At 40.3% G+C, this 27,281-nt stretch overlaps 1 protein-coding gene across 2 annotated transcripts in view; it reads left to right on the top strand.

The window, feature by feature from the left end:
* The first annotated feature begins 1,397 nt into the window (after positions 1–1,397).
* SLC25A13 (solute carrier family 25 member 13) overlaps positions 1,398–27,281 on the top strand; it is a 257,057-nt gene continuing 231,173 nt past the window's right edge. The window contains exon 1 of one of the 2 annotated variants that reach the window (XM_037836732.1): positions 1,398–1,607. In XM_037836732.1, the coding sequence (XP_037692660.1) occupies positions 1,593–1,607 (15 nt within the window). In that variant the 5' untranslated portion in view covers positions 1,398–1,592. The remainder of the gene's footprint in view (positions 1,608–27,281) is intronic. The other variant, XM_037836730.1, reaches the window with a different exon arrangement.

The raw sequence follows: 27,281 nt of genomic DNA, 5'->3' as shown, positions 1-27,281 counted from the left end.
CCTCCTTACCTGTAGTCTTGTCACATCTCTGGTTTTAGGCACTTATACTGTCTTGGCTGGATATTCCAATAGTTCAGTCTTGACCCATTCTCCACAGTGCAGGCAGAGAGATCCATCTATGTTGTACTGTAAATCTGGCCATGCTTCTTCCTGGCTTAAACACCCTTCAGTTAAGGTCCACACCCTTCAGCATAGCACCCAAGCCCCTACCTGCCCATCCACAGTCCTCTTCTACTAGTCCCGCAGCTCAGGTTGCTCATGCCAAACAGCTTGTGGTTCCCCAGCAATTTCAGGGCCTTCTGTTTCTCTCTTTGTTATTTTTTCTGGCTGGAACTCCCTCCCCACCCCCACTTCACTGGACTAGCTCATATCCATTTTCCTGCATTTGGCTCAGGTATCCCCAGTCCGCAGTGTTCCCATAACACCTTGGGAACAGATGGAGGTTACCTCGCAGCTAACTATTTATGGGTCTGTCTTCCCAGAAGCCCATGAACTCTTTGAAAGCTGACACCATCTCTTAAGTCATTTTGTTGTTCCCAGCACCTAGCACAGTGCCTGGCACATAGTAGGTGTTCACAATCAATGTCAGTGAATTAAACTGGTTAGTAATAACACATTTGCTGATATGTTATATACATAATCCACAAAACAAATTTTGATGACAAGGACAAATGAATGAGAGCCCAATGACAAGGAATAAGACCTCTGAAGGTCATATATTCTATTTTCCAGTTGCAATTTTGACTTGTCATTTTATTTTAGTAGGTCATATTTTGATGGTATTTTGAACCCTGTGCCTTTTGACCTTTACTATCCTAGTGTGTACGGTTGAAATGAAATAGTCCTATAAATATATAGTCTGCACTATATTCATCTGTTAGGTACTTAGAGTTTACCAGATAGACCTAAAAGTAGGTTTGCCAGCAACACTTTTTTGCTGTAGTATCTTCCACCGTTTATTGCTTACGGTCAAAAGAGCTTCTGGATCCATTAGATGCAGTGGAGTCTCCTTTGAAAGGAAACTGTCAACAAAAACCTGGCTAAACTTGTGACAAAGTGTAGTGCTCCACTTCCCCCGGCTGTTTGCCAACCGTCGTTACTTGCCCCTTCCACCGTTCCCAAAGGTGCAGGACTAGCCCCAGGTACCATCAGAAGACAACAGCCTTCCTCACGAGGCGCCTGTCTCCAAGAGACAGGCTTGCACCCCACTACCGCCCCTCAGCCCTCACCGCAGAAGCCGCCTCTGCTGGACAGCGCTGCCGGGGTCACGTGTCCGGGTGCTGACCCTCCCCCACCCCCCCGTACCTGGATTCCCCTCCCCCCGACTTTCCCCGCCCCCTTCCCTGCCGGACCGCAGGGCGGGGGCCGCCTGGATCACTCGTGTCCTGCAGGCCCTGGCCCGGCCCAGCCAATGGGCTGGCGGCGCCCGCATGACCCGCGCCGGCGAGAGGGCGTGGGGAGGCAGGCCAGGCGCGCACGCTGCCGGGCTTATCACCTCTCCTGGCGCTGTCGGGACGGGAAGTGAGCCGCCCGGACCCTTAGTGCGAGCAAGTCACTGAGTAGACCCGCTACACCCGCACCCGGGGCGAAGCATGGCGGCCGCCAAGGTAAGCGTCAGCCTCTTGCCCGGGGCAGCGCGCCGACCGCACTCGATCCGGCGGGCGCTAGCGGCTACTGCTCTCACATGCCTTGGTTCGTGCAAAGGGGAAAGCAAATAAAAAGGGGCGTGGGGCAGCTGCTGCACCTTACAGCTGCAGGAGAAGGGAGGTGACCTTTCCACACGGGCAGTACATGCGGCACCGAGGCCCGACAGCAGAAACTTTGCCGGCTGGACCCTCCCACTTGGCCCGGAAGAGCAGTCGGTGCTGGGTGGGGCTCATTGAAGGCGCGTGAGGAGGAGCGAGCGCGACTGGGGCCCTGTGCCCCGGGGGCGGGGAAGGGCTCGGGGTCCGCAAGTCCTCTCGGCCACCCCAGCGCGCTCCTACTCCTGACCCCGGTTGTGATTGATCAGGGCTTTTCCTTCGAGTGGCCACGTCCGGGACTGAAACCTGATCCAATGAGGTTTCAAGGATTCCTCCCTACCTCCGGAGGGGGGGGCGGGAATCACCTGGACTTCCGTTTTCTACTGGCTTGGGAGAATTTGGCTGGAGTGCGCTGCGCGCGTAAAAGTCCCTGGTATTTCTCCCCGCCCCCCAGCCTTTTCCCATCGTTCTTCCTCTTCTCCCCATCTGACAACATTTACATACCCACTTCGGAGAGTTTGAGAGACTTCTCTTTGGAAATGACAAAACAGATTGTCCTGGGAACCTGTCACTCCTGTGAAGTACGACTTAAAAGGAATTCTCCCTAATCTGAATCATTCTCTAACCCAGAGGAATGGCAACTCCTACAGGTTGACCTTTCCTCTTGCACCATTTCTTGAAACCTGGACACCATTTCAGTCTCTTTGGACTCCATTTCAACTTTTCTGGCAGAATACCACATTTAGTCCCAATCACTTGAATCATTGGAATTTATTGCTTTTAATTTGAAGTTCAAGAAGGCAGCCCTTTAATCAAGCCTATACAACTTCTTAGCTTATTTTAAGTGCAGTGAACTTAAATATACCCAACATTTCAAACATTTGTCCTTAATCAAAACTCTGTGATAACCCTCAAGAGGAAAACATGGCCAACACATCGTATTCCTATTTATTCAAGCAAACTAATCACATTTGCAATGGAAATTGTAAGCAGACAAATAAATTTAAATGCTGTTCTATGACTTAAGTCTCTCCAGGCTCCCCAAATCTTCAGGCTTCTTCATGTTCCCAGGCTATGTGGCCTCAGTGGCCTTTCCATCTTCTGTAATTACTACAAGGAGTGTGCTCTGGTGTATGTGTGTGTGTGTACAGGTATATATAATATTTGTAGGCAGATTTTCTAGAATTCTCCAGGTTTTCTTTTGGAAGCTACGTTACCCTTTTCAAACCCAGGGAATCAGTAACCTTTGACCTTTTCTTTGCATTAAATTTGCCTGCAATCAGAATGCAAGACTTATTGTGAATTGGTCCTTCCAGATGACTTATTCCAGTAGAGTAGGTGGGAGACATTGTTATGTCTACAGATGAACTAAACAAGTTTATTTAATTTGGAGACAAAGTAATTGAGGAGTATGCATATAAATGGAGTATAAGACAAACAGATCAACTAGTATTAAGTAAAATAAGGGAAAGCAGGTTCAACTTTTTGAACTGTCAAGTCATGTCAATAAGGGCAGTTGGTATTTAGCCAGTTAGTGAGAGTTAGGGAAAGTAAAGCATTTTAGTTTTACAATTTGGCAGTCTGTATTTTTGTTTATTATTTAAACTCACCTCTTTTCAGAAGGGATTTCTGATAGCTCACATCATACATATACACATTCACAGTGCAATAAAACATATCGGAATCACAGTCAAAGTAGGTGAGAAGAACAGGATAAAGGGAAAGTAAGAAGAAACCAGGATTAAGGTTACTGGAAAATAAGTGTATGCTTGCTGGAGGTGACTCTGACTTTTCTAGCAGCCAAAGCAAAGAGGAAATGATCAATGAGGTTGTTTGCAAGTCAGTTACTTGGGAGAGAGGTCTCCTGTAGTGCTGAAAGCCGTTTTTCCCCATGTCCTTTTATATGCTGTGGGCAAACTGCATTCAAAACTATCTCATGACTGCAAAAATGTCTGTGGGTTCTATAAGGGCTGTTTCTTATAATGTCCTTGCTCAAGGGCAGTGTAGTAAATACAGTCTTCAAATGCCCCAAAATGAAGCTGTACTGGACTTGTTTAGGCCAAACTGGTCTAGAATATTGAATTGCCTTTGGGCACCACCCTTGAATGCCACTCTGTCAGCTACTAATCAGCACTGGCTAGCCCAGGATAAAGGCCGGAGCTCCTTGCCTTCTCTCTGGAGCATAGATGATCCATGTTGCCAGTTAAATAGAGTCCTGGGCTAAAAATCTCATTTGGAGGTAGGACTACTTCCCCTCTTAGAAATGGAGAAGCTTGAGTGGGAGAGAAGTTCACCTCAGTGGAGTATCTAAGAAACTGAGACAACAATCTGGATACTCAACTAGGGTAGGTAAATTCCAACACTCTCTACACTGCTGTGCTGAATTGTTGGAGTATTTAAGGAGGCTTAATATTTTCTGTATAGACTTAGCCACAACTAGAAATTTCTTGATCTCTTGACCATTTATTCTTAGTTTCCTTGGTCTTTATATTTGTTCAATTGTAACTAAGTATTTAATTACCTCTTATAAGGGGCTGAGAATACTGTTTTTTGCTCTTTTATTTTCAATTCTGTCATGAAAATTGCTACTTAAAGATGCAAGATGTATTTGCTTTTCCAAGAAGTAACAATGATCTAAAACCTTTAGTATTTTGAGATTAATTCAAAAACATTCCATTTTCTTGCAACCTACTTTAGTAGGAATAATCTGTATGGGTTTTCTATTTAGGTGGTAACTGGTAAGTGGTCTGTACTGCTTATGCTGTTCTGAGTATTTAAAAACTTCCCCAATCTGCTTTGAATGTATCAAAATGAGTTTTTTTTTAAATTGTATTTACATAGTTCCACAAAAAATGCATTTAAAAAATGTCATAATAGAGGGGTTGTACTCTCCTTCCCCTCTCTCTCCTTTTGGTTGTAGCAAACATTCCCTCTGTTATTGATAAAGTTTACATTTAGAATGATGGAATCAAGCTATGTGAAGCTGTTAAAAGTTAGAGAATGCTCAGTTGAGTCAACCATGATAGATGTATGGGTGTCAAACTGAACATGGACTAATAATTTGGTTGAAATTAAAACTTTAATAATTAAAGCATTAATAATAATGCAAATGTGGCTGTGATTATAGATTCTTCTGGAATTGTGTATTGCACTCTTTTCAGTGTTCTAGGCATCAGGCTAAACTGAGGATACTACAGTGAATGAGACTCTGTTTGAGCCTTCAAGAAAACTGAAATCCTACTCTGAGCTAAGTTCTCTGGTGAAAGTACCCCACTGTAGGGCTGTGTACCAGGGAAGGAGCCCAGCCTTGTGGGGATGCAGGGCAATCAGGAAAGACTTCTTGGAGGTGGTGGTATTTCAGAAGGAATGGATGGTGAAGAGGAAAGATCCATTCCAGTGATGGGGAACAGGAAAGTAAACAAAAGACAGGGAAGCGAGAGCAGGTGCCACATTTAGGAAATAGCAGATAATTTTTTAAAAATAAAGCAGCTAACACTTATTGAGTGCTTACTAGATATGAGGTACTATTCTAAATGGTTTTGATTATTTATTAGTGGCATTAAGTGCCTCTAATAGTCCTGTGAATTAGATGCTGTCATCCTTATTTTAGAAATGAAATCTCTGAGACACAGAGAGTTGGTATAACTTGCTCAAGGACTGATAATTAGGAACCAGTGGAACTGGGATTCATATCCACCCTGTGTGGCTCTGGGCTCTGGCCCTTTCCTGGCCTACTCTATTGTCTGTGTGGTAGATTAGTCTGGTGGGGAGTAGAGTATTTGGGAGAGGTGTGGGACATGTCTGAGGTGGGTGAGTTAGGCGGTGCTTCAAATATAAACCAGAATTTTATTTAAGAACCACCCACGTAGGCCTTACTGTGTGCCAGGCACTTTCCCAAGTGATTTATAAGTAACTCAATTTTCGTAATACCAAGAGGTTGTTGTTTTCAATTATTTTGTCCTTATTTTTCAGGTAAGAAAACTGAGGTCCAGGGAGGTTAAATAATTTCTCAAGGTTGCACAGCAAGGAAGTCATAGAGCCTGGCTTTGAACCCTGCCGCTGTGTCTTCAGAGTCTCTTCTGTTAAACCCTACTCAGCTCTCCCAGGCCTTCAGAGTTCTGTTTGCAAAAGTGCATGTGTGAGAATTCACATGCTCCGATTATGGATGTGTGTGTTTCCTGACCGTCCCAGTCCAGTAGTGGTTATCTGTAGAACACCTTGGGCACCCTTTCCATGCTTCAAAGCAGTGTTTATTTGCTGAGTGTATTTCTTGTCTTCCAAACTAGATTGTAAATCTCTATAGGGCAGGAATTATCATGTACCTTTTTTTTTTAAACAGCTTAATTGAGCTATAATTCATATACAATACAATTCACCCATTTAAAATATACAATTCAGTGGTTTTTAGCATATTCACAGAATTGTGTAACCATCACCATGGTCATAAACCCTTGTAAAAATGTTAATCCTGTCTCCTCTACTTAGGACTTGGCCATATGTTTAACTGCCATGTACGTATAGTTTCTCATGTGTAAACCCATCTTCAGAGGTTTGTTACTGAGGATAAAATATGATTGAGGTTGTTAAGGATATTCTTAAAAGTGCAGGTTTCCTTTCATCCTTACGATAAAATCCTTTACTTTTACCACTCTGCCTGGTATTTGGTGATATTATAATAAAGCAGACCAGTTTTGATGTTAGGAATCTAGGAAACGAAGTTTGAGTTGCCTTTGTGGTACCATGATGATGTTTATTAAACAGCCCATTCCCATGGTTCTATTGATATTTGGGCTTTAGGGTTTCTTAAATTGTTAGAGCTGGAAGGGCCCGGAGTTTGTATAACCCAGTGATCCTCATTCTTCCCTTCTTTAACCCTGTGAAGAGCCTCCCAGAAAATTTTGTAATTAGGCCAAGTTCCTGTGAATCTTATTTTTCACACTATTCTAGGTCAGTGGTTCTCAGCACGTTGAAACCACCTGAACTGTTCTAAGAAATTCCCATGCCTAGGTCTCACTCCAGAAATTCTGATTTACTTGAAATTGGGTATGGCCTGGGCCTTAGAGATTTTAAAAGCTCCTCAGGGAAATCAAATGTATCTGTGGATAACAACTGCTCTGGGTTGTCTAGTGGTTCCTTCTTGGATTCAGGAAGGAATGCAGTGAAATAAATGAAGCTCCCCATTGTGTCAACTCAAAGGAAGGATGGGGGAGGGTTTTCTCTGATTTCCCTTCCTTCTTGACCCTTTCTTTCCAGCTCTCCTGCCCCTGTGCTCAGCCTCCATGGGTTGTCAGTGTTACCCAGGTCAGGTCATGTAACTTTGCAACTGTTGGCCAGTAAATGGAGGACTTCTCAGGGGGTGGTGGGGTGAAAAGAAGTTTGCAGTGTAAGAAAATCAGGGAGCAAGTCTTTTTAGAGATTGAGCTGTTTTATAAGTTTGCAGGAGGAGGTCTGACTCCTTCCAGAGTTTCTACCTCTTTGACCCTTTGTCCTGTGACCAGCCTTTGCTAATTCTGAAATGGAATCCTTCATTCCTATTGTTCTCCACTCTCAGGATTAGGCCTGCTGGTCTTGGTCAGTTGTCCTTCTCTCCCTGTTAGGCATTTGCTGCTGCATAAGCAGCTATGCCATGTTTCCTTGGATGCTCTTGGATGGGTTTTGGACTAGAGGAATGTGATGACTCGTGGGTTTTTGTTGGTTTTGTTTGCAGGTGAAGAGGGTGTACCCTAGTCACAGGTATACCATCCCCTTAGCAAAATTTAACAGCAACTGTCATGTCCAGTTTAACCAGACCCTTTTGTTGGGTAAAACCAACTCAATCAAGTGGTGCCTCTGGTCGGTTTGCTGAGAATTATTCCCAGCTGATTTGCAGAGCCCTGGTCTGGTTTGTTGATTTGAACCGTTTCAGGGATAGAGTACTTACCATTTCCTTTGGAAATTTGCTGTGCAGTTACATGACTGAAAAAAGGCCTGGATGGCTCCTTTTGACTTTAGGTGCTGACAACATTGCAGAGCTGGCAGTGTTGAAATTCTTAGCAATTCGACCTAAATAAAACACTCTATTTAATGACCATTGTCAGGCTGGTAGCTTTATCTTGATTTCTGCATGTAGTCACGGTTTCCACATATTGTCCATGAAAACTGTTGACTTGATAAGAGAGTCAGATATTTCATCGATATACTTACTGTTTTATGGCAAAATATCTTTTGCATAAGACTTGCTCAGTGAAATTTGTAAGAAAATTGTGTGAGTAAATTGGATTTGAACAGACTCTTGCCAGCCCAGGTGCATTTTTAGCAGTTTCTCTGAGTCAGATGTCATGTAATTTGTGTTTGTCTGTTCCTGAATGCTGGTCACAGCTGCAGGCAGAGTGGCAGATGACCCCCGACTACTTAGACCATGTTCTCAGTTGTGAAGAAGCTTGTGCGTGTGTGTGTGTGTGTGTGTGTGTATGTGTGTGTGTGTGTAAATCAATGACTCTGGTTTAGTGAGAGTTCTGGACCAGAAGCAGGAGAACTTGGGTATGGGTCCACTGCTGCCACTGAAGGTTGAGAACATTGGCAAGTCAGTCACTTCTCTGGGTGCTCAGCATCACCATGTGGAAAATGGGGGACTATCTGTGACATCTGTGATGATCTAATGAATTATAACATATGATACTTAGGAAATTATGAAGTGCTACATGAATGCGAAGAGATGGCTATTGGAGGCTTTTGGACATTTCCACCTAACTGAAGAAAGTAAGTGTGCCTTTCTTAAACTTGAGGTCCACTAAATATTCACAGTAATGTCTAGCCAATGGAGCTGCTTCAAGAGCCAAATCCTCTGAGTGGTCTACCTAGAGCCTTGCTATTGGAAGTTTTTGGTCTGAGGTCACCTGAAAGCTTGTTACCTTGGGCCTCATCCCATCTAACCACGTCAGAATCCGCATTTTATCTAGAGTGTCAGGTGATTGTATGCACATTAAAGTTTGAATAGTTTTCTTTTGAAACTCCATTTACCTTCTATTTAAATGTAGCTGTGTTTCTAATATGAGGATGGCAGCAAGTTTTGAATTGGTTGTAAATTAATCTAACATTTTATAGAATTGAATGCATACCAACAACATCCAGTGTAAATTTTAGGATTCTTAGGGCTAGCATTGATTCTACATTGGAAACAGGGTACTATTTTGGAACACTTCTCTGAAAATTATTATTTAAGGGAATGTGTGATTATTATTAAGGATTGTATTTTTCCCCATTTCTTTACTACCCATTCATACTTGAAACCCCTGAAAATGGACTTCTGCCCTATTCTCTTTTTCAAAATTTTCTTCAAAAGGTGACCAGTGTCCTCAGTTGTAAACCTGTTGGCCTGTCCTTGTTTCTGGCCTCACATGACCTGGGGCTCATCAGCTTTCTTGAGGTCCCTTCTCATGGCAGGCCTCTTAAGTCTCATACTCCTCCTTTATTCTCCTTTGATGGCATCTCTTGGTCCTTCTGCTTTCCCCTGAAATGTTGGTGTCCCTTTAGGCTCCACCCAAGCTCCTCTTCTCTCTTCAAGCCCCTGCAGCCCTCTCAAAGTCTAGCTCGACATTCTTAGCCATTTGCTAGAAACCTCAACCTGTTCGTCTGCTTCCTAGAACTGATTCAGCCTTCTTGGTCAGAACTTACTTTCAGCCTGCAATGTAGCTTTCCTACTAAATTTTCGGGTTAGTTAAATTAAGTACCTGTTACAGGCAAAGCAAGAGAGACACCAATGGCAGCAGTTTGGATGTGGAAAAGAGATAGGTTAGTTAAACCCTTCCACTTCCTGGAAGTAGCTGTGTCTTGTACTGCCATTTAAATTCAGGTCCTCATTACTTTTTAGCCACACTTTTGCCTTGGCTTCCAATCTGGTCTCCCTGCCTTTGATCTCTTCTCTCCCTTTCCCTCTCCACTCTGCCACAAATGGTCATGATAATAGCAGTACTATGTTCAAGGATACTGTGTTTAAGAGTTGTTTTTTTTTTTTTTAATGCATTCAGGTGTGTTATTGATACCAGCTGGTTGTCAGCCCTGGTTCTAAGTGCTGGGTTTCAAAAATAAGTCAGCAATTGAACTTGCTTCCCAGAAGCTCATAGGGATTAAAATAACCAGATAATGTAAAGACCTCAGCTTCATTATTTGATCTTTATGATCATGTACAAGGTAGCAGGGAAAGTGGTGAGACCTCATTTGACAGGTAAGAAACATAAGGCTAAAAAATGTTAGGCAGGTAATAACAATGGCAGCTTCCATTTAAATAACATGTATAAAAGCCAGGTGCTGTTCTAACTACTATGTGTATATCAAGTAATTTAATCTTCATAAGAATCCTGTGACAAATAAGTGCTGTTATTATTTCTTTTACATAAATGGTGAAACTCATCTGTATGGAGTGGTTTAGTAGCATGAGGAACAGTGAGATAAATAACTTGTCCAAGGTCACGCAGCTTGTAAGTGCAGAGCTGTGGTTTGAACACAGGCAACCTGGCTCCAGAACCCATGCACATAACCTCTGTACTACACTGTCTCTTTAGTTTACCTCACTATACGGTGTGGCTTCACATCACCTGCAGAATAAAATTTAAATTCTTTAACCAGCTAACACCTCCTTGGTCTGGCTGTTGTTTAACTTTTCCAGTATTACTTCATTCCTATCTCATATCCTGCTGAGCAGTTTGTGAAGGGGACATACCCAATCCCTGTTCAGATTCGTTGCCATAAAAGAAGGCAACAGTGTAACAGGAAAAGAAAGGGAGTTTATTTATTTATTTATTTAACCTAGAGCTGGATCAGAGACAAAAATGTTTTCTTGTCATTTCTGTTTTGGTGGGCAGATTTTTTTCCTAGCGCTTCCCTTCAATTTTAGGAAGGGGTCTTAATTCCCTTCCCCCATTTTTTCAATCCCCTATGAGGATGTTAAAACCCAAGTTCCAAGTGTACTGTTTTAATAGTTGGTTTGTTCTTATCAGGATTCATACAAAGTCTACACATGGCATTTAGATTATGTGCCCCTTAAGTCTTTTTTCATCTATAGGTCCTAACCATCCTCTCCTCCACTTTTGTTGTTTGCTTGTTTCCTTGCTGATTATTTGATGAGGAAATTGAGTTTTCTGTCCTGTAGTTTCCCAGAGTCTGGACTTTGCTGATTGCATTCCCATGGTGTTCCTTTGTCCTCAGTATTTCCTGTAAAGTGTTAGACCTAGAGGCTTGGTCAAATTTAGGGTCTTATTTAGTTGCTGTTTTTGTTGTTGTTGTTTTGGGCTAGATTATGTGCCAGTTTGAATGTATGATGTCCCCCAAAATGCCATTATCTTGGATGCAGTTTTGTTTGGGCAGATGTATTAGTGTTGATTAAATTGTAATTCTTTGTTTCCATGGAGATGTGACCAACCCAACTGTAGTTGATATCTCTGATTAGATAATTTCCATGGAGTTGTGGCCCTGCCCATTAAGCATGGGCCTTGATCACTTTACTAGAGCACTATAAAAGCTCAGACAGAAGGAGCGAGCTTGCTACAGCCAGAGGGACACTTTGAAGAACACACAGGAGCTGAGAGAAGAGCACCAGCTTACAGGGTAACATTTTGGAGATGGCCTTTGACAGCAGACCTTTGCTCTGGAGAAGGTAAGAGAGGACAAAGGCCCCAAGAAACCAAGAGTGACGTTTTTGAGGAGCTGCAACCTAGAGAGAAATGTCCTGGGAGAAAGCCATTTTGAAACCAGAACTCTGGAGCAGTTGCCAAGCACGTGCCTTCCCAGCCAACAGAGGTTTTCCGGACACCATTGACCATTCTCCAGTGAAGGTACTCAATTGTTGATGACTTACCTTGGACACTTTATGGCCTTAAGACTGTAACTTTGTAACCAAATAAACCCCCTTTATAAAAGCCAATCCATTTCTGGTGTTTTGCGAAAAGGCAGCATTAGCAAACCGGAACAGATTTTGGTACCAGAGAAGTGGGGTGCTGCTGAGTTTGCAAATACCAAACATGTTGGGATGGCTTTTTAAATGGATAAGGGGAAGATTCTGGAAGAGTTGTGAGGTGCTTGGTAGAAAAGGCCTAAACTGCTTTGAAGAGACTGTGGAAATATGGACTCTAAAGATACTTCTGATGAGGCCATGAGCAGAAATGATGAATGTGTTGTTGCAAACTGGAAGAAAGGCAATCCTTGTTTTAAAGTGGCAGAGAATTTGGCAAAATTGAGTCCTGGTGCCAGAAGGAAGGAAGAATTTGAGAGCAACGAGCTGGGATACTTGACTGATGAGATTTCGAAACTAAAAGTTGTGGATATGGCATGGCTTCTCCTTGCAGCTTATAGTAAAATGCGAGTGGAGAGAGATAAACCTAGAACTGAACTCTTCGGTTCAAAGAAACTAGAAACTGATGATTTAGAAAATTCCAGTCTTCTAGGGGGTGGAACCCCAGAAGCTACAGCCCCACATGAGGATTTAACCAAACATGGAACCCGACTGCCATTTCAGTACAAGCCAAGATTGTAGATAAAATTATCCAGAAAGGATTTGTGGAAAGTCCTTTTGTCTGGTGGCTTTGACCCCTGTGTGCTTCATGCGAAGCCAACAGAATTTTTGTGAGATCTTGATAGACGGAGCCACTGCCAGTCTGAACTGGAGGGGACAGACAAGGAATAAATTGAAGGAAAAATTTCTTCAAAGACAGAGCCATGGAGGTTGAGGTCTGGAGTCAAGAGGTCTTGGGCTGGGAGAGCGGAGTGGCCCACACACATAGAAAGGGTAAGTTTGCCCTGGAGGTTGAGGGCAGGCATTCTGCCTCGATGCTCAGGAAGAGTGTTGCCACCCCAGGGATTGGGGAGAGCCTGGTTGCCACCCTACTATTCAGAGAGGATAGAGCCTTTGCCCTGGAAGGGCAGAGTCTGGGTGGTGCCCCAGTGTTTGGGGGTGGGGCCAAAAAGGTGGTCTCCTCAGTGTGTGGAAATGTTGGAGCACTCACCCCAGCGTTTGGAGAGAAAGGGCTGCTGCGTAAGTCCTTGGAAAGTGTGGGAAAGCCACTCTTTCAAGCCCCAAGAATAAACTGTCATTCTCTAAATGACTCTCAGACGTTGAAATCTAATGGAATTTGCCCTGTGGGTTTTAGGAACTGTTTTGGTCCCTTAAACCCTGTTTTCCTTTCAGTTTCTCCTTATGGCAGTGGGAATGTTTATCCTATGATGTCCCTCCTTTGCATATTAGAAGCAGATAACTTGTTCTAACTTTCACAGGTACACCGCTAGAGGGGAATTTTGTGTTAGGACAAGACCATGCCTGTAACTGATTTTGATAGGATCTTGTACTTACTTACAGTTACTGAAATGATTTAAGTTTTTGTGATATTGTGATGGGATGAATGTATTTTGCATATGGAAAGATCATGTCATTTTGGAGTCCAGGGGGTGGAATTGCCAGTTTGAATGTATTAGTCTCCCTAAACACCATTATCTTTGATGCAATGTTGTGTGGCAGATATATTAGTGTCGATTAGATTGTAATTCTTTGATTGTTTCCATGGAGATGTGACACACCCAACTGTAGGTGATATCTCTGATTAGATAATTTCCATGGATGTGTGGCCCCGCCCATTCAGCATGGGCCTTGATTAGTTTATTGGAGCAGTATATAAGCTCAGACAGAAGGAGTGAGCTTGCTACAGCCAAGAGGGACACTTTGAAGAACACACAGGAGCTGAGAGAAGAGCACCAGCTTACAGAGCAACATTTTGGAGATAGCCTCCAACAGCAGACTTTTGCTCTGGAGAAGCTAAGAGAGGACAAATGCCCCAAGAGCAACTAAGAGTGACATTTTTAAGGAGCTGCATGCAGCCCAGAGAGGAACGTCCTGGGAGAAAGCCATTTTGAAACCAGAACTTTGGAGCAGATGCCAGCCACGTGCCTTCCCAGTTAACAGAGGTTTTCTGGACACCATTGGCCATCCTCCAGTGAAGGTACCCGATTGCTGATGTGTTACCTTGGACACTTTATGGCCTTAAGACTGTAACTTTGTAACCAAATAAACCCCCTTTATAAAAGCTGATCACTTTCTGGAGTTTTGCAAAAAGGCAGCATTAGCAAACCGAAACAGATTATTTCCCAGGTGGTACTAGGTCCCTCCCATCAGGCTTCTGGGTGCTTGGTATTGGGTACTTGTATCAGAAGGCACATAATACCTGGTTGTTTCCTGTGTTATTACATTTGGCCGCTGGGCTCAGATGTTGTCATTAGCTGTTCATGTAATGGTTTATTTTAGTTGGCTAAGTTTTGATAGTAACAGTTGCTCTTTCGGGTCCGTTGAGTTAAAGTGATTTTCATTGTTTAAACACATACATATGTACGTGTATGCGTGTATTTTACTATGAGTGTATCACAATTATTACCACAAAATAATGGCTTTTAAAGATTTATTGGAAAGAGATTATAACACATCGAGTTTAAAAAAAAAATCCACCATTCCATAAAATCTCTTTTACCTCTCCAAAAAGAGTGATAGTAAGATGGAGGGTGGAGAGCTGGAGATCTTTATTACCAAAGAATGCCAACTAAAAAAGGTAGAAGGTAAAATAGAATTAGAAAAAGAAAAAAACCTGCATCGTTTGGAAACCTAAAATTAATAATTGATTCAGGCAAAGATTCTTAACAAATGTTAAAACCCTTTGGTAAAAGATTGTTAGACTTCCCTTATCTCAAAGTACCTTTCTGTAAATTACTTACTAATTACAAAGGGAAACAAGAACTTTTACAATGGACAGATCTAATAGATACTGCCTCAAGCAAGTGATCCAACTTACCATCAGTAAACAGGGATAAACTAGCATTATGTCCTTACTGATGTGATTCAGTGGGAGGTGCACAATACGAAGTTTGAAGCATTCTTGCCAAAAAAGTTAAATCTGAATCTAATCATGAGGAAATAATCAGACAAATCCAGAAAGTAGGACATATTCCATAAGATCTCTGGCCTGATTTCGAAAATGTCAAGGTGATGAATGAAAAACAAACAAACAAACAAACAAAAAAAACAAGGCTAGATTAAAGGATACTCCTGAAGAGAAATGACAACCAAATGCAAAGTTAGAACCTGTATTTAAAGACAAAAAGGTCTCAGTTGGAGAAACTCAAATATGGACTGTATGCTAAATGATACTGAATTGTTAAATTTTCTTTGGTGAGGTTTTAAAGGAGAAGAGTCCTTGCATCTTTCTTATATTTAATGTTTCCTACTAGATTTTAAACTCTTGAGGACAGGGACCTTCTCTAGGTACAGTTATCCTTCAAAGCACCTGTTACACAGCATTTAAATGGTGTTTATTGAATTGAATTTTTTATTTACTTAGTGTGCCATTCCTCGGTGAAGTAAGGAGATTGTCTGCCACATGGGTGTGCTTTGTCGGAAACTTTTCTCTCTTTCTAATAAACCATTTTCTCTTTCCCCTTCATCCCTTACCAAAAAATAAATTATAATTTGCAAATACTTAAGGATTTGTGGGTGGGTAGTAATCTCCAAATTAGCACATGATGGCGATTCATAATTCCTGGCATGGATTGGGCTGTCCCAAGGTAGATGAATCTCCATGACTATTTCCTTCAATAAGAGCCTTCCAGAGACATATAGTCCCTTTTGTTAAGATAGGACAAAATTCGAAGCAGGTCCAAACAGTGTGCCCATTGCTGCTGTTTCAGACTGGCTAGTCCCAATAACACACCGGGTGATCCAGGTGGTCTGAAGGGAAGTGCTGGCTATATCGGATCCTTAATCTGACTTTGCTGTTCGGACTAGCAAATATTTTCATTTGCTCTCTGAGCTTCCACACATTCATTTCATTGCTGGCTATGTTGATTCTGAACTTGAGGATTCTCCCCTTCTTTTTACTGTCTCCCATCTCAGTTCCAGAAGTAAAAGCTCCATGCCAGGTTCTCATTTTTTGGTGGTTTGTGCAGATTTCTGTAATCCCATTTTTGATGTTTACCAGCAGCTTGCAAAGAGCCTGGTTTTGACCTTTGCCCAATTTTCTATTTGGTTATTTGCCCTTTACATATTGATTTATTCTAAGAGCACTTTTAAGTTAAGAACATTTGCCCTTTGTCCTATGTGCTGCACACATTTTTCCTCAGTTGTTTAGTGTTTAATTTGCTCATATTCACTTTTAATTTTATTTTTACATTAAATATTTATCAGTCTTTTCCTTTATAGTGTATGCATTGTATGCCATGTTTAAAAACCCCTTCCCCATGTAAAATTACGTAAGAAATCGTCCATGTGTTTTTCTAATGCTCTGATAACTCTCTATTTTTAAAGGTTAACTGATTCAGCTGCAATTGTTTTATTGTATTTTTATTAGCATAGTTATGTGTTTACAGAAAAACCATGCTGGAAATACAAATTTCCTATATGCCCCCTTCTCATATGCAGTTTCCCCTATTATTAACATTTCTTCTGCAGTTACTTAAGTATACGATGAAAGGTAGGGAACCAGTTTAATTTTTGTTGTGGTAGCTTCAACCCCGGGAGTTCATGAACCTTCAGCAGTGCCACGTCATCAGCCAGCGTGACTGGCTGCCAGCTCAGTCCAGAGCCTCTGCTGGTTCCGAAAGCCAACAGGTCCTCCTTTCAGGGCTCAGGTGTCCACTGCTGACACAATCAGCCAAGCCACTGTGCCTATGAAAAGGATATAAGTAACTACGAAGAAGGCATTGTTAGGTTCTGTCTATGCTATGCCATTTGTCACCCAATCTTTATATTCCCTTTCCCTCTCTTGCTGTTAAAACAGATGGGAAAAGAACAGATTTTTAGAGGCCATGCTGTAGGTTAGTGATAGAGTCAATTTAAATGTTTGATTGCAATGCCCATAAAATGGAAAAACATGGTTGGAGAATCTAGAAAATCTTCATGGAGGAAGCAGCTTTTGACTCAGGCCTTGAAAGATCAGTAATTTTTAAATTTCTCATACTGGAAATTTTCCATGATGTACAAAACTATAAAAATAGTATAATGAACCTCCATGTCCGCATCCAGCCAGTTTCAGTAGTTATCAGTGTATAACAATATTGTTTCATTTATACCACACCCCCTTTCCTCTTCCTATCCCTTGTGATTTTTTAGTATGTATCTCTAAAACAGACTTTTAAAAACTGTAATCACAATATCATTGTCATACACTAAAAACTGAGAATAATTCTTCAGTGTCATCAAATATGTAGTCATTATACACATTTTACACATTTTCCTTGTCTTACAATTTTTTAAGTAGTTCTTTGAATTGTCATCTAAATAAGGTTCATGCACTGACACTTGGTGGTTATGTTTTAAATTTTCTTTTTAACTCTAGGTTCTTCTCTCTCAATCTCACTCTCCTTTTTTCTCTTTAAGGTAGTATGACATATAGTTAAAATCATGGTCTCTGTGTTCAAAGTTTGTCCCTGCTACTTATTAGCCTTGTGACCCAGGCAAGCTCTCAACCTCTCTGTACCTCAATTTCCTTGTCTATAAATGGGATACAGTTGTACCTACTTCCTGGGTTTGTTGTGAGGATCAGTGTGTTAATGTTTGTAAAATTTGGAACAGGGCCTTGGGCATAGTAACCTTCATATAAGTGTTGGATGTGGGATTCGAATCACAGAAGTTGCTTTGAGTGATGTTTAAAGTTGTTGACCACCCCCCCACCCCTTGCTTCCCCAGTTCAGTGGATAGAAAAGTCTAGGATTGCAACCAAATCCAATAGTCTTGTTAACTATAAAAATATTGCTATTAAATAATCCTCATATAGAATTTTCTAGTTCAGTAAGTGCTTTTACTGGTATATGTCCCTACAATCATTTTAGGAGCTAAATAAAGCAGTTGCTACTATTTCTGTGTGAAAGATGAGCACACAGAAGCTTAGAGAGGTTTTTTGGATTTGTTTGAGATCTGACCTGTGGAACTGAGTTTAAGTTTAATTTTCAAAAATTTGTAGCTAAGTGTTAGCTCCTGACATTCAAGAAAATCTTTGTCAAATCACTAGCTGGATACAAACTTAAGGAATAGACAGCCCAGGGATGAAATCCCAGACTTCACATTTTAAATTATTAAATGTACAGTGTGTGACAAAATATTACAGGACAAAGAAACAGTAAGTGATGGCCCATCCAAAGGAACAAGAAAAAAATCCAGAAACATCAGTGAAGAAAACCAGACTATAGATACACTGGGCAATGAATTTTAAAAGAATAATCCTCAGTGTGCTCAAGGAGATAAAGGAAACTTGGAGAAAGAACTAAAGGATATTGGGAAACAATGAATGAACAATGTAAGAATCTCAATAAAGAGATAAAAATTTTGAACAGGAACCATACAGAAGTACTTGAAGACCATATAACTGAAATGAAAAATTCCCTATATATGCACCTGACGGCAAAGCCTGAAAATATATGAAGCAAATATTGACAGATTTGAAGGGAGAAATACATGTTTTATTGCATGTATTTCAAGTATCCATCAAAAGATGAATGGATGAACAAAATGTGGTGTATATATACATTGGAATATTATTCAGCTATTAAAAAGAAATGAAGTTCTGATACATGCAATAACATGGAAGAACCTTGAAGACATCATGTTGAGTGAAATAATCTAGACACATAAGGATAAAAACCACATGATCTCACGGATATGAAATAATTAGAATAAGCAAATTCATAGAGTCAGAAACTAGAATGCAGGTTACCAGGGGCCAGGTTGGGGGTGGGTAATGGGGAGTTAATGCTCAATATGTACAGAGTTTCAGTTTGGAGTAATTGACAAATTTTGGTAATGGATGGTGGTGTTGGTAGCACAACATTGTGAATGTAATTAAAAACACAAAATTATGTATTTGAATGTGGTTAAAAAGGGGAAATTTTAGGTTTGTATATATGTTATTAGGATAAAAGTTTAAAAAAAATTGTAGGATGGTACAACACAAACTTTGAATCTTATTTGTAAATGATAGACTATAGTTAATAGTACAGTTAAATTCATGAATTGTAACAAATGACCACACTAATGCAAGATGTTAATAATAGGGTATTATAGGGAAACTCTATTTTATGCATGATTTTTCTGTAACCCTATAACTTCTCTAATTAAAAAATAAACTATAGGACTGTATAGCACAAGCAGTGAACCCTAATATTAACTATAGGTTATAGTTAATAAGTACAGTTGTAGTAATATTCTTTCATCAGTTGAAACAAAGGTACCACATTAATGCAAAGTGTTAATAATAGGGAAAACTTTGTGTTTGAGTGGGGGGCTGTAGGAACTCTGAATTTTCTGCATGATTTTACTGTAAACTTACACTTACGTAAAAAAATATATAAAATTGGTGGGCTGAGGGAGAGGGTGGAGGAGGCCCACTCTTAGGATATGGAACCTGGTTGTGTAGAAGGCTTTTTTTTTCTTCTTCTTTCTTTTCCCTTTTTATTTTCTTCTGGATTCTTGAGTATGCTTAATTTAAATCCAGTTCATGCATAGCAGAATTTTGAACAGGTAAGTTATTTAGTGGAAGCATCTTTTTAATTGCCTTCATTTGCTGCTTTCTCCTTGTTCTGCATTTATTAAGTTAGCTATTCTCTCTCAGAAGCCATTTTAACTTTTTACGGTATTATCTGGGCTCCAGCAATGTGTGATCTCCTAAGTAGAGCCTTTCAGTACTTAATAAATATGTCATATACTTTTTATATTTCTTTGTTCCTCATCAGGAACACACATCCCAGTCTTCAGAACAGCACAATTGGTTTTTATTCATTTTAGGAGCAGTAGTAATTTGACACTTGCTAATATGTAACAAATTATATTGGGAGCAGTAATTACAATTGCAGCTGGTTCCTAATTATACTGTAACCTTGATGTTTTAAAAAAATTGAGACTGAGTTCAACATATAATATTGCAGAATAATATTCTGCATTAGACAGGTCTGCTTTCTACTGAACCATGGGCATTTAGATATTGTAAGACTTCATTGTAAATTGGTTTCAGCCTCTACGTTATCCAGTGTCATGATTCATGAGGAGAGCTTTAAAGTCCTCCTATTTGCTTGCCAATCTCTTGGCATATCCTCCAGGTATTCTGATAAGTGTCACACTACCTGGACTTTAAGGTCATTTTTGGCTCTGTGACTTATATTCTGTAACCATGAATATGCCTCTTAAATGCCTCAGTTTCCTCATTTGAAAAATGGGATATTAAGTCTTCACCCTAGAGTTTTGGTGATGTTCAGATGAGATCAGGTGAAAAGTCTTCAGCGCTGTGCCTGGCATAGAGTTAGGGGGTCAATGAAAGTTGACTGGTAGTTGCTATTGCTATAATTAATAGTGAAAGATCCAGCTCCAGAGACTTCACCTCCGCAACCTGACTCCAGCAGAGCTTCTGCCACCACCCTACCGTTGATAACATGCATCATCACATACTTTGTACCAGCCATGTGTTGATAAATCTGTCTCTCTCCCCAAGGGGAGGCTCTCTGGTTTATTTGGTATTGTCTCCTCAGTGTCTAGCACTTGGCCTGGTACCTTGCAGGCTCCGGACAAGCATTTGTGTTGCATGAATTACCTCTTAGGGGACCACTGACAATGTTTGGAGATACTTTTGATTAGATTATCATGACTTAGGGGGAGGGGTGCTACTGACATCTAGTGGGTAGAGGACTGGGATGCTGCTAAACAGACTATGATGCTCAGGAGAGTCCCCTACAATAAAGAATGATTTGACCTAAAATGTCATTAGGGCTGAGATTGAGAAACCCTGTTATAAGGCAACCTGCACCTTGATCTGTAGCCCTGTAGAAAAAGTACCGGTTGTGGGGCAGATCAACCTGTGTTTGACATTTAGTGTTCCTAACTGTAAATAAGGCTAACTTGTCTCAAGGGTTAATTGAAGGTGTTGGGAAATTATTCAGGTATGGGCCCAGTTTTCATTTCGACTGACCAGACAGGCAGTCAAGGTGACTTGCTTTTGGTGGTGGGATCTGAGGTGTATTTCTTGCCAGGTGGTAATTTTGGGCATTGTTGGTGGAGCATTATCCTCAAACTGGTTCTCCCCGCTTCCTGATAAGACCATGTGATCCAATAGCATTTTATTAAATGGTTTTTCTCCTTAGCTTGTTATCTTTTTCCGCCCAATTTTTATCTCCCATCTTGCTTACTTCCCAATTCAATTAATGTTGGGATTAGAAATATCACCTAGCCTTGTTGTCTGCTTACTTTATTTTGAGAATAGTTAATAAAAATCACTACTGATGGTATCTCTCACTTTAATATTTACAGAGCACTTTTTCTCTCACTCTAATTGGTCCTTAGGATAACTTTAGTAAGTGGATAAGGAGAGTTTTATTATCGCTTTTGCCCATTTCGTAGATGAGGAAACTAAAGCTCAAAGATGTTAGCTAACTTGCTGAGTTAATGGCACAGCTGAGAACTGAGTCTTTATTCTGAGGCTGGTGATGTCTGCATGTCAGCATGAGCAAGAGTTTTCTACTGTCTCTGTATAGGAACTGAAAATATAGCCAGTTGGAAAAATGTCTGTTTCAGAAAAGACACTATCTCTTGTCAGCTTTTTACTCTTCAGAACATTAGCTGGAATGTTAGCTTTAGCTTAATAATAATAATAAAATCTAAAACTAGTGTGTTTAAAGCTCTTTGGCATAACATAATCCAAAGCTGTAATACCTGCATTCATTTCTTAACTTTTATGCTGTGCTCCTTAAGATCAGAATTTTAGTGATGGTTTTGTAGTTGCTTAATGTTTGGACAGAGCAGAATTAAATCCAGCCAGCTTCACAGCCTGCTGAATCTTTCTGATAACCCTCTCGAGCACCCCTGTAATGACCCACTGGTATAATTACCCAGTGGGTTAACATTTGTAGTGTCTTATCCTTTATCAGTTAACTAGTGAATGGTATGAACTTTGAGGATTGATTACACAGAACTGTTGTGATTTGAAGAATGCTTAATATTGCAACTTGACTTTATAATGATTTATATTGCAGTAGCCATTTTTTTTCATAATTACTGCTCTTCATTTACTAGAATTTATGGAAATGTAGGATTAGGGATAGGTGACTCAGTGGTTTCAATAAAAAATAATTGTCTTAAATTTGATGAGACACCTCTTTCTTTCTCTCAAACTTTGTGGTTTGGGGGAATTCCAAACTTTCCTTTGCAGCAACTGATTTTATCAGTCAAGGTTCACTTGTAGAGAACTGAATCCACTCTAGCTGGTTTAAGCAAAGGGAGATTTATTACAAGGTATTAAATGGCTTACAGAATTTGTTGGGAAGGTGAAGAAACAGGTTGAGCTCTTAGGAATGAAATTATGGTGTTTGAATAAACTTACCATACAAGTTAAATTAGATACTGTGCTACAGAAGATATAAATTTTGCATCAGATAAACATCTCTTCCTTTGGTCTCAAACAGAAATTGAAGTTTTAGAACACCGCCAGTATTGTCCTTTACCTTTTAGTCTGATTTACCTTAGTTAGTCCTAACCAAGTTCATTTTGTATATATCTCCAATTGAATTCTGATCTCTTTTTCAGCTTCTTTAACATTTGCTGTATGGGGTAATGCTGACATTCATAGCTGCTGGACTCTGGCTCTGAGTCTCAAGTGTCACACAGATACCCAAAGTTCCAGGGACTGACCAGGTTATACACAAAGAGCTCAGCATCTCAGAATTTAGAAATAACAGTTACAACACAGGGATAGATGTGACTGCTACAAGAGCTTACAATCTAGGAACCTTTACAGTAAGCCTTCCCCTGATAGCCTATGCTCTCAGATTCAATTCTCAGAGTTTGCACATTATAGTTAGTCTGTGTTAGTGAGGCATTATAATGTTTGTCTTTTCGGTTCTGGTTTGTTTCACTCAACATACTGTCCTCAGGGTCCATTCACCTAGTTGCATACCTCACAGCTTCATTTCTTCTGGCAGTTGCTCAATATTCCATTTTATGTGTACACCAAAGTTTGCAGTTCCCTTCATCAGTGGATGTACCCTTAGGCCACCTCCATCCATCGCAAATTGTGAATACTGCTGCCATAAACACCAGTGTGCAAAGGTACATTCGTGTCCCTCGTTTTAGTTCTTCCAAGTATTTACCCAGTAACGGGGTTGCAGGACCATATGGCAACCCCATAGTTAGCTTCCTGTGGAACCACCACACTGCCCTCCATATGGGCTACACCATTCTGATTCCCCACTAACAGTGATTAGGTACATTCCCCTCTCCACATTCTCTCCAGCATTTGTATCCCCCAGTTGATTTTTGACAAGGGTGCTGTTACATGCAGTGGGGAAAGAATAGTCTCTTCAACAAATGGTGTTTGTTAAACTGGATATCCAGAGGCAGAAGAATGAAGTTAGACCCCTACCTCACAGTACACACAAAAATCGACTCAAAATGAATCAAGGACCTAAATATAAGAGCTAAAGCTATGAAACTTTCAGAATATGATAGCGATCAAAGGGTGTGTTCTCTGCCTGATGTGCTGAAATAACCAATTCCTGAGACACTGGAGTTTCAAAGAGAAAAAGAGTTTATTGCTACGTGTAAAGCATGAGATTAGATTGCCTGTGGCCTAAAAGTCTGTCTCCCCAAATTGCAGTAACTCTGATAGTTGTAGAGTATCAAAAGATGGGCAGGTTTTAGGATAATGAGTGCAGTGGCTCAAGATGATGAGGTTAGAGATCTATTTATTGAGCATACATGGATTGTTTACATGCTTAGTCACAGAATCTCTGTAAGAAAATGGCAGCCTTTATATGATGATGGGTGTGATTTTTAGTATTGTAAGGAGGTATTGGTCACTTATAGGTTAAAATTTAAGCTACTGAGCATGTCAAGCAGCATAGATCCAGCTCTGTCTAGCAGGATAGTTTTGGAGTTTGGGTGGGTTAGTGCTGGACTGACTCAAGATCCTTCGTTAATAAACATTAGGGGCTGTCTTTAGTGATCATAAGACTCTAACATTGAAAAACAGAATAAGGGCTACAAATGGGGGTCAGTCACAAAGCATTTACAATCATAAGATAAAGTTTGTAGTGTTTTGCAATCATTACCGAAGATCAAGGCAGCTGGATTACAGTTCAGTAATTTAGATAAAGTTATCCCCATGTTGTGGGATTAGGTGCGCAGTGCCCCCACGATCTGGAAAATCTGTGTAAAAAATTTTTTTTCAGGGTTTCAGGAAACTCCCTAGCTCTCCCTTGATTGACAGATGCTGCCTCTTGCTGTTACTTTTACATTGTGTATGCTACACCTTTTTTTTTTTTTATTAAATTCAGTTTTATTGAAATACATTCACACACCACACAATCATCCATGATATACAATCCACTGTCCACAGTATGATAACATAGTTATGCATTCACCACCACAATCTATCTCTGAACATTTTCCTTATGTCAGAAAGAACCAGAACAAGAATAAAAAATAAAAGTGAAAAAAGAACACCCAAATCATCCCCCCATCCCACCCCATTTGTCCTTTAGTTTTTTTTTTTTTTTTTGCCCGTTGACTAGTCTTTTTTTTTTTTTTTTTTTTTTTTACTTTCGATTGTTTACAGTACCATTACATAGTTGTACATTCATCACCTAAATCAATCCCTGACACCTTCATTAGCACACACACAAAAATAACAAGAATAATAATTACAGTGAAAAAGAGCAATTGAAGTAAAAAAGAACACTAGGTACCTTTGTCTGTTTGTTTGCTTCCCCTACTTTTCTACACATCCATCCATAAACTAGACAAAGTGGAGTTTGGTCCTTATGGCATTCCCAATCCCACTGTCACCCCTCATAAGCTACATTTTTATACAACTGTCTTCGAGATTCATGGGTTCTGGGTTGTAGTTTAATAGTTTCAGGTATCCACCACCAGCTACCCCAATTCTTTAGAACCTAAAAAGGTTGTCTAAAGTGTGCGTAAGAGTGCCCACCAGAGTGATCTCTCGGCTCGTTTTGGAATCTCTCTGCCACTGAAGCTTATTTCATTTCCTTTCACATCCCCCTTTTGGTCAAGAAGATGTTCTCCATCCCACGATGCCGGGTCTACATTCCTCCCCGGGAGTCATATTCCACGTTGCCAGGGAGATTCACTTCCCTGGGTGTCTGATCCCACGTAGGGGGGAGGGCAGTGATTTCACCTTTCAAGTTGGCTTAGCCAGAGAGAGAGGGCCACATCTGAGCAACAAAGAGGCATTCAGGAGGAGACTCTTAGGCACAAATACAGGGAGGCCTAGCCTCTCCTTTGCAGCAACCGTCTTCCCAAGGGTAAAACTTATGGTAGAGGGCTCAACCCATCAAACCACCAGTCCCCTATGTCTGTGGTCATGTTAGCAACCATGGAGGTGGGGTAGGCGAATACCCCTGCATTCTCCACAGGCTCCTCAAGGGGGCACTACATCTTTTTTTTTTTTTTTCCTTGTTTGTCTTTTTTCTTTTCTTTTTTTTTTTTTTTTAACTTTCCCTTCTTTTTTCAAATCAACTGTATGAAAAAAAAAGTTAAAAAGAAAACAAACATACAATAAAAGAACATTTCAAAGAGACCATAGCAAGGGAGTAAGAAAAAGACAACTAACCTAAGATAACTGCTTAACTTCCAACATGTTCCTACTTTACCCCAAAAAGTTACATAATATAGCAACATTTCAGTGAACTTGTTCCTACTACATCCATCAGAAATTAACAGACCATAGTAATTTCTGGGCATCCCCAGAACGTTAAATAGCTTATCTGTTCTTCTTGGATTATTGTTCCCCCTTCCTTAATTGCTCTCTACTGCTAGTTCCCCTACATTCTACATTATAAACCATTTGTTTTACATTTTTCAAAGTTCACATTAGTGGTAGCATATAATATTTCTCTTTTTGTGCCTGGCTTATTTCGCTCAGCATTATGTCTTCAAGGTTCATCCATGTTGTCATATGTTTCACCAGATCGTTCCTTCTTACTGCCGCGTAGTATTCCATCGTGTGTATATACCACATTTTATTTATCCACTCATCTGTTGAAGGACATTTGGGTTGTTTCCATCTCTTGGCAATTGTGAATAATGCTGCTATGAACATTGGCGTGCAGATATCTGTTCGTGTCACTGCTTTCCGATCTTCCGGGTATATACCGAGAAGTGCAGTCGCTGGATCGAATGGTAGCTCTATATCTAGTTTTCTAAGGAACTGCCAGACTGACTTCCAGAGTGGCTGAACCATTATACAGTCCCACCAACAATGAATAAGAGTTCCAATTTCTCCACATCCCCTCCAGCATTTGTAGTTTCCTGTTTGTTTAATGGCAGCCATTCTAACCGGTGTTAGATGGTATCTCATTGTGGTCTTAATTTGCATCTCTCTAATAGCTAGTGAAGCTGAACATTTTTTCATGTGTTTCTTGGCCATTTGTATTTCCTCTTCAGAGAACTGTCTTTTCATATCTTTTGCCCATTTTATAATTGGGCTGTCTGTACTATTGTTATTGAGTTGTAGGATTTCTTTGTATATGCAAGATATCAGTCTTTTGTCAGATACATGGTTTCCAAAAATTTTTTCCCATTGAGTTGGCTGCCTCTTTACCTTTTTGAGAAATTCCTTTGAGGTGCAGAAACTTCTAAGCTTGAGGAGTTCCCATTTATCTATTTTCTCTTTTGTTGCTTGTGCTTTGGGTGTAAAGTCTAGGAAGTGGCCTCCTAATACAAGGTCTTGAAGATGTTTTCCTACATTATCTTCTAGGAGTTTTATGGTACTTTCTTTTATATTGAGATCTTTGGTCCATTTTGAGTTAATTTTTGTGTAGGGGGTGAGGTAGGGGTCCTCTTTCATTCTTTTGGATATGGATATCCAACTCTCCCAGCCCCATTTGTTGAAAAGACCATTATGGCTCAGTTCGGTGACTTTGGGGGCCTTATCAAAGATCAGTCGGCCATAGATCTGAGGGTCTATCTCTGAATTCTCAATTCGATTCCATTGATCTATATGTCTATCTTTGTGCCAGTACCATGCTGTTTTGGCAACTGTGGCTTTATAATAAGCTTCAAAGTCAGGGAGTGTAAGTCCTCCCACTTCGTTTTTCTTTTTTAGAGTGTCTTTAGCAATTCGAGGCATCTTCCCTTTCCAAATAAATTTGATAACTAGCTTTTCCAAGTCTGCAAAGTATGTTGTTGGAATTTTGATTGGGATTGCATTGAATCTGTAGATGAGTTTGGGTAGAATTGACATCTTAATGACATTTAGCCTTCCTATCCATGAACATGGAATATTTTTCCATCTTTTAAGGTCCCCTTCTATTTCTTTTAGTAGAGTTATGTAGTTTTCTTTGTATAGGTCTTTTACATCTTTGGTTAAGTTTATTCCTAGGTACTTGATTTTTTTAGTTGCTGTTGAAAATGGTATCTTTTTCTTGAGTGTCTCTTCAGTTTGTTCATTTCTAGCATATAGAAACATTACTGACTTATGTGCATTAATCTTGTATCCTGCTACTTTGCTAAATTTGTTTATTAGCTCTAGTAGGTGT

The sequence above is a fragment of the Choloepus didactylus genome, chromosome 5, assembly GCF_015220235.1.
Source record: "Choloepus didactylus isolate mChoDid1 chromosome 5, mChoDid1.pri, whole genome shotgun sequence".
Taxonomy (NCBI): Eukaryota; Metazoa; Chordata; class Mammalia; order Pilosa; family Megalonychidae; genus Choloepus; species Choloepus didactylus.
The sequence above is the reverse complement of the archived record's forward strand: the minus strand, read 5'-3'. Positions and strand labels throughout refer to the sequence as shown.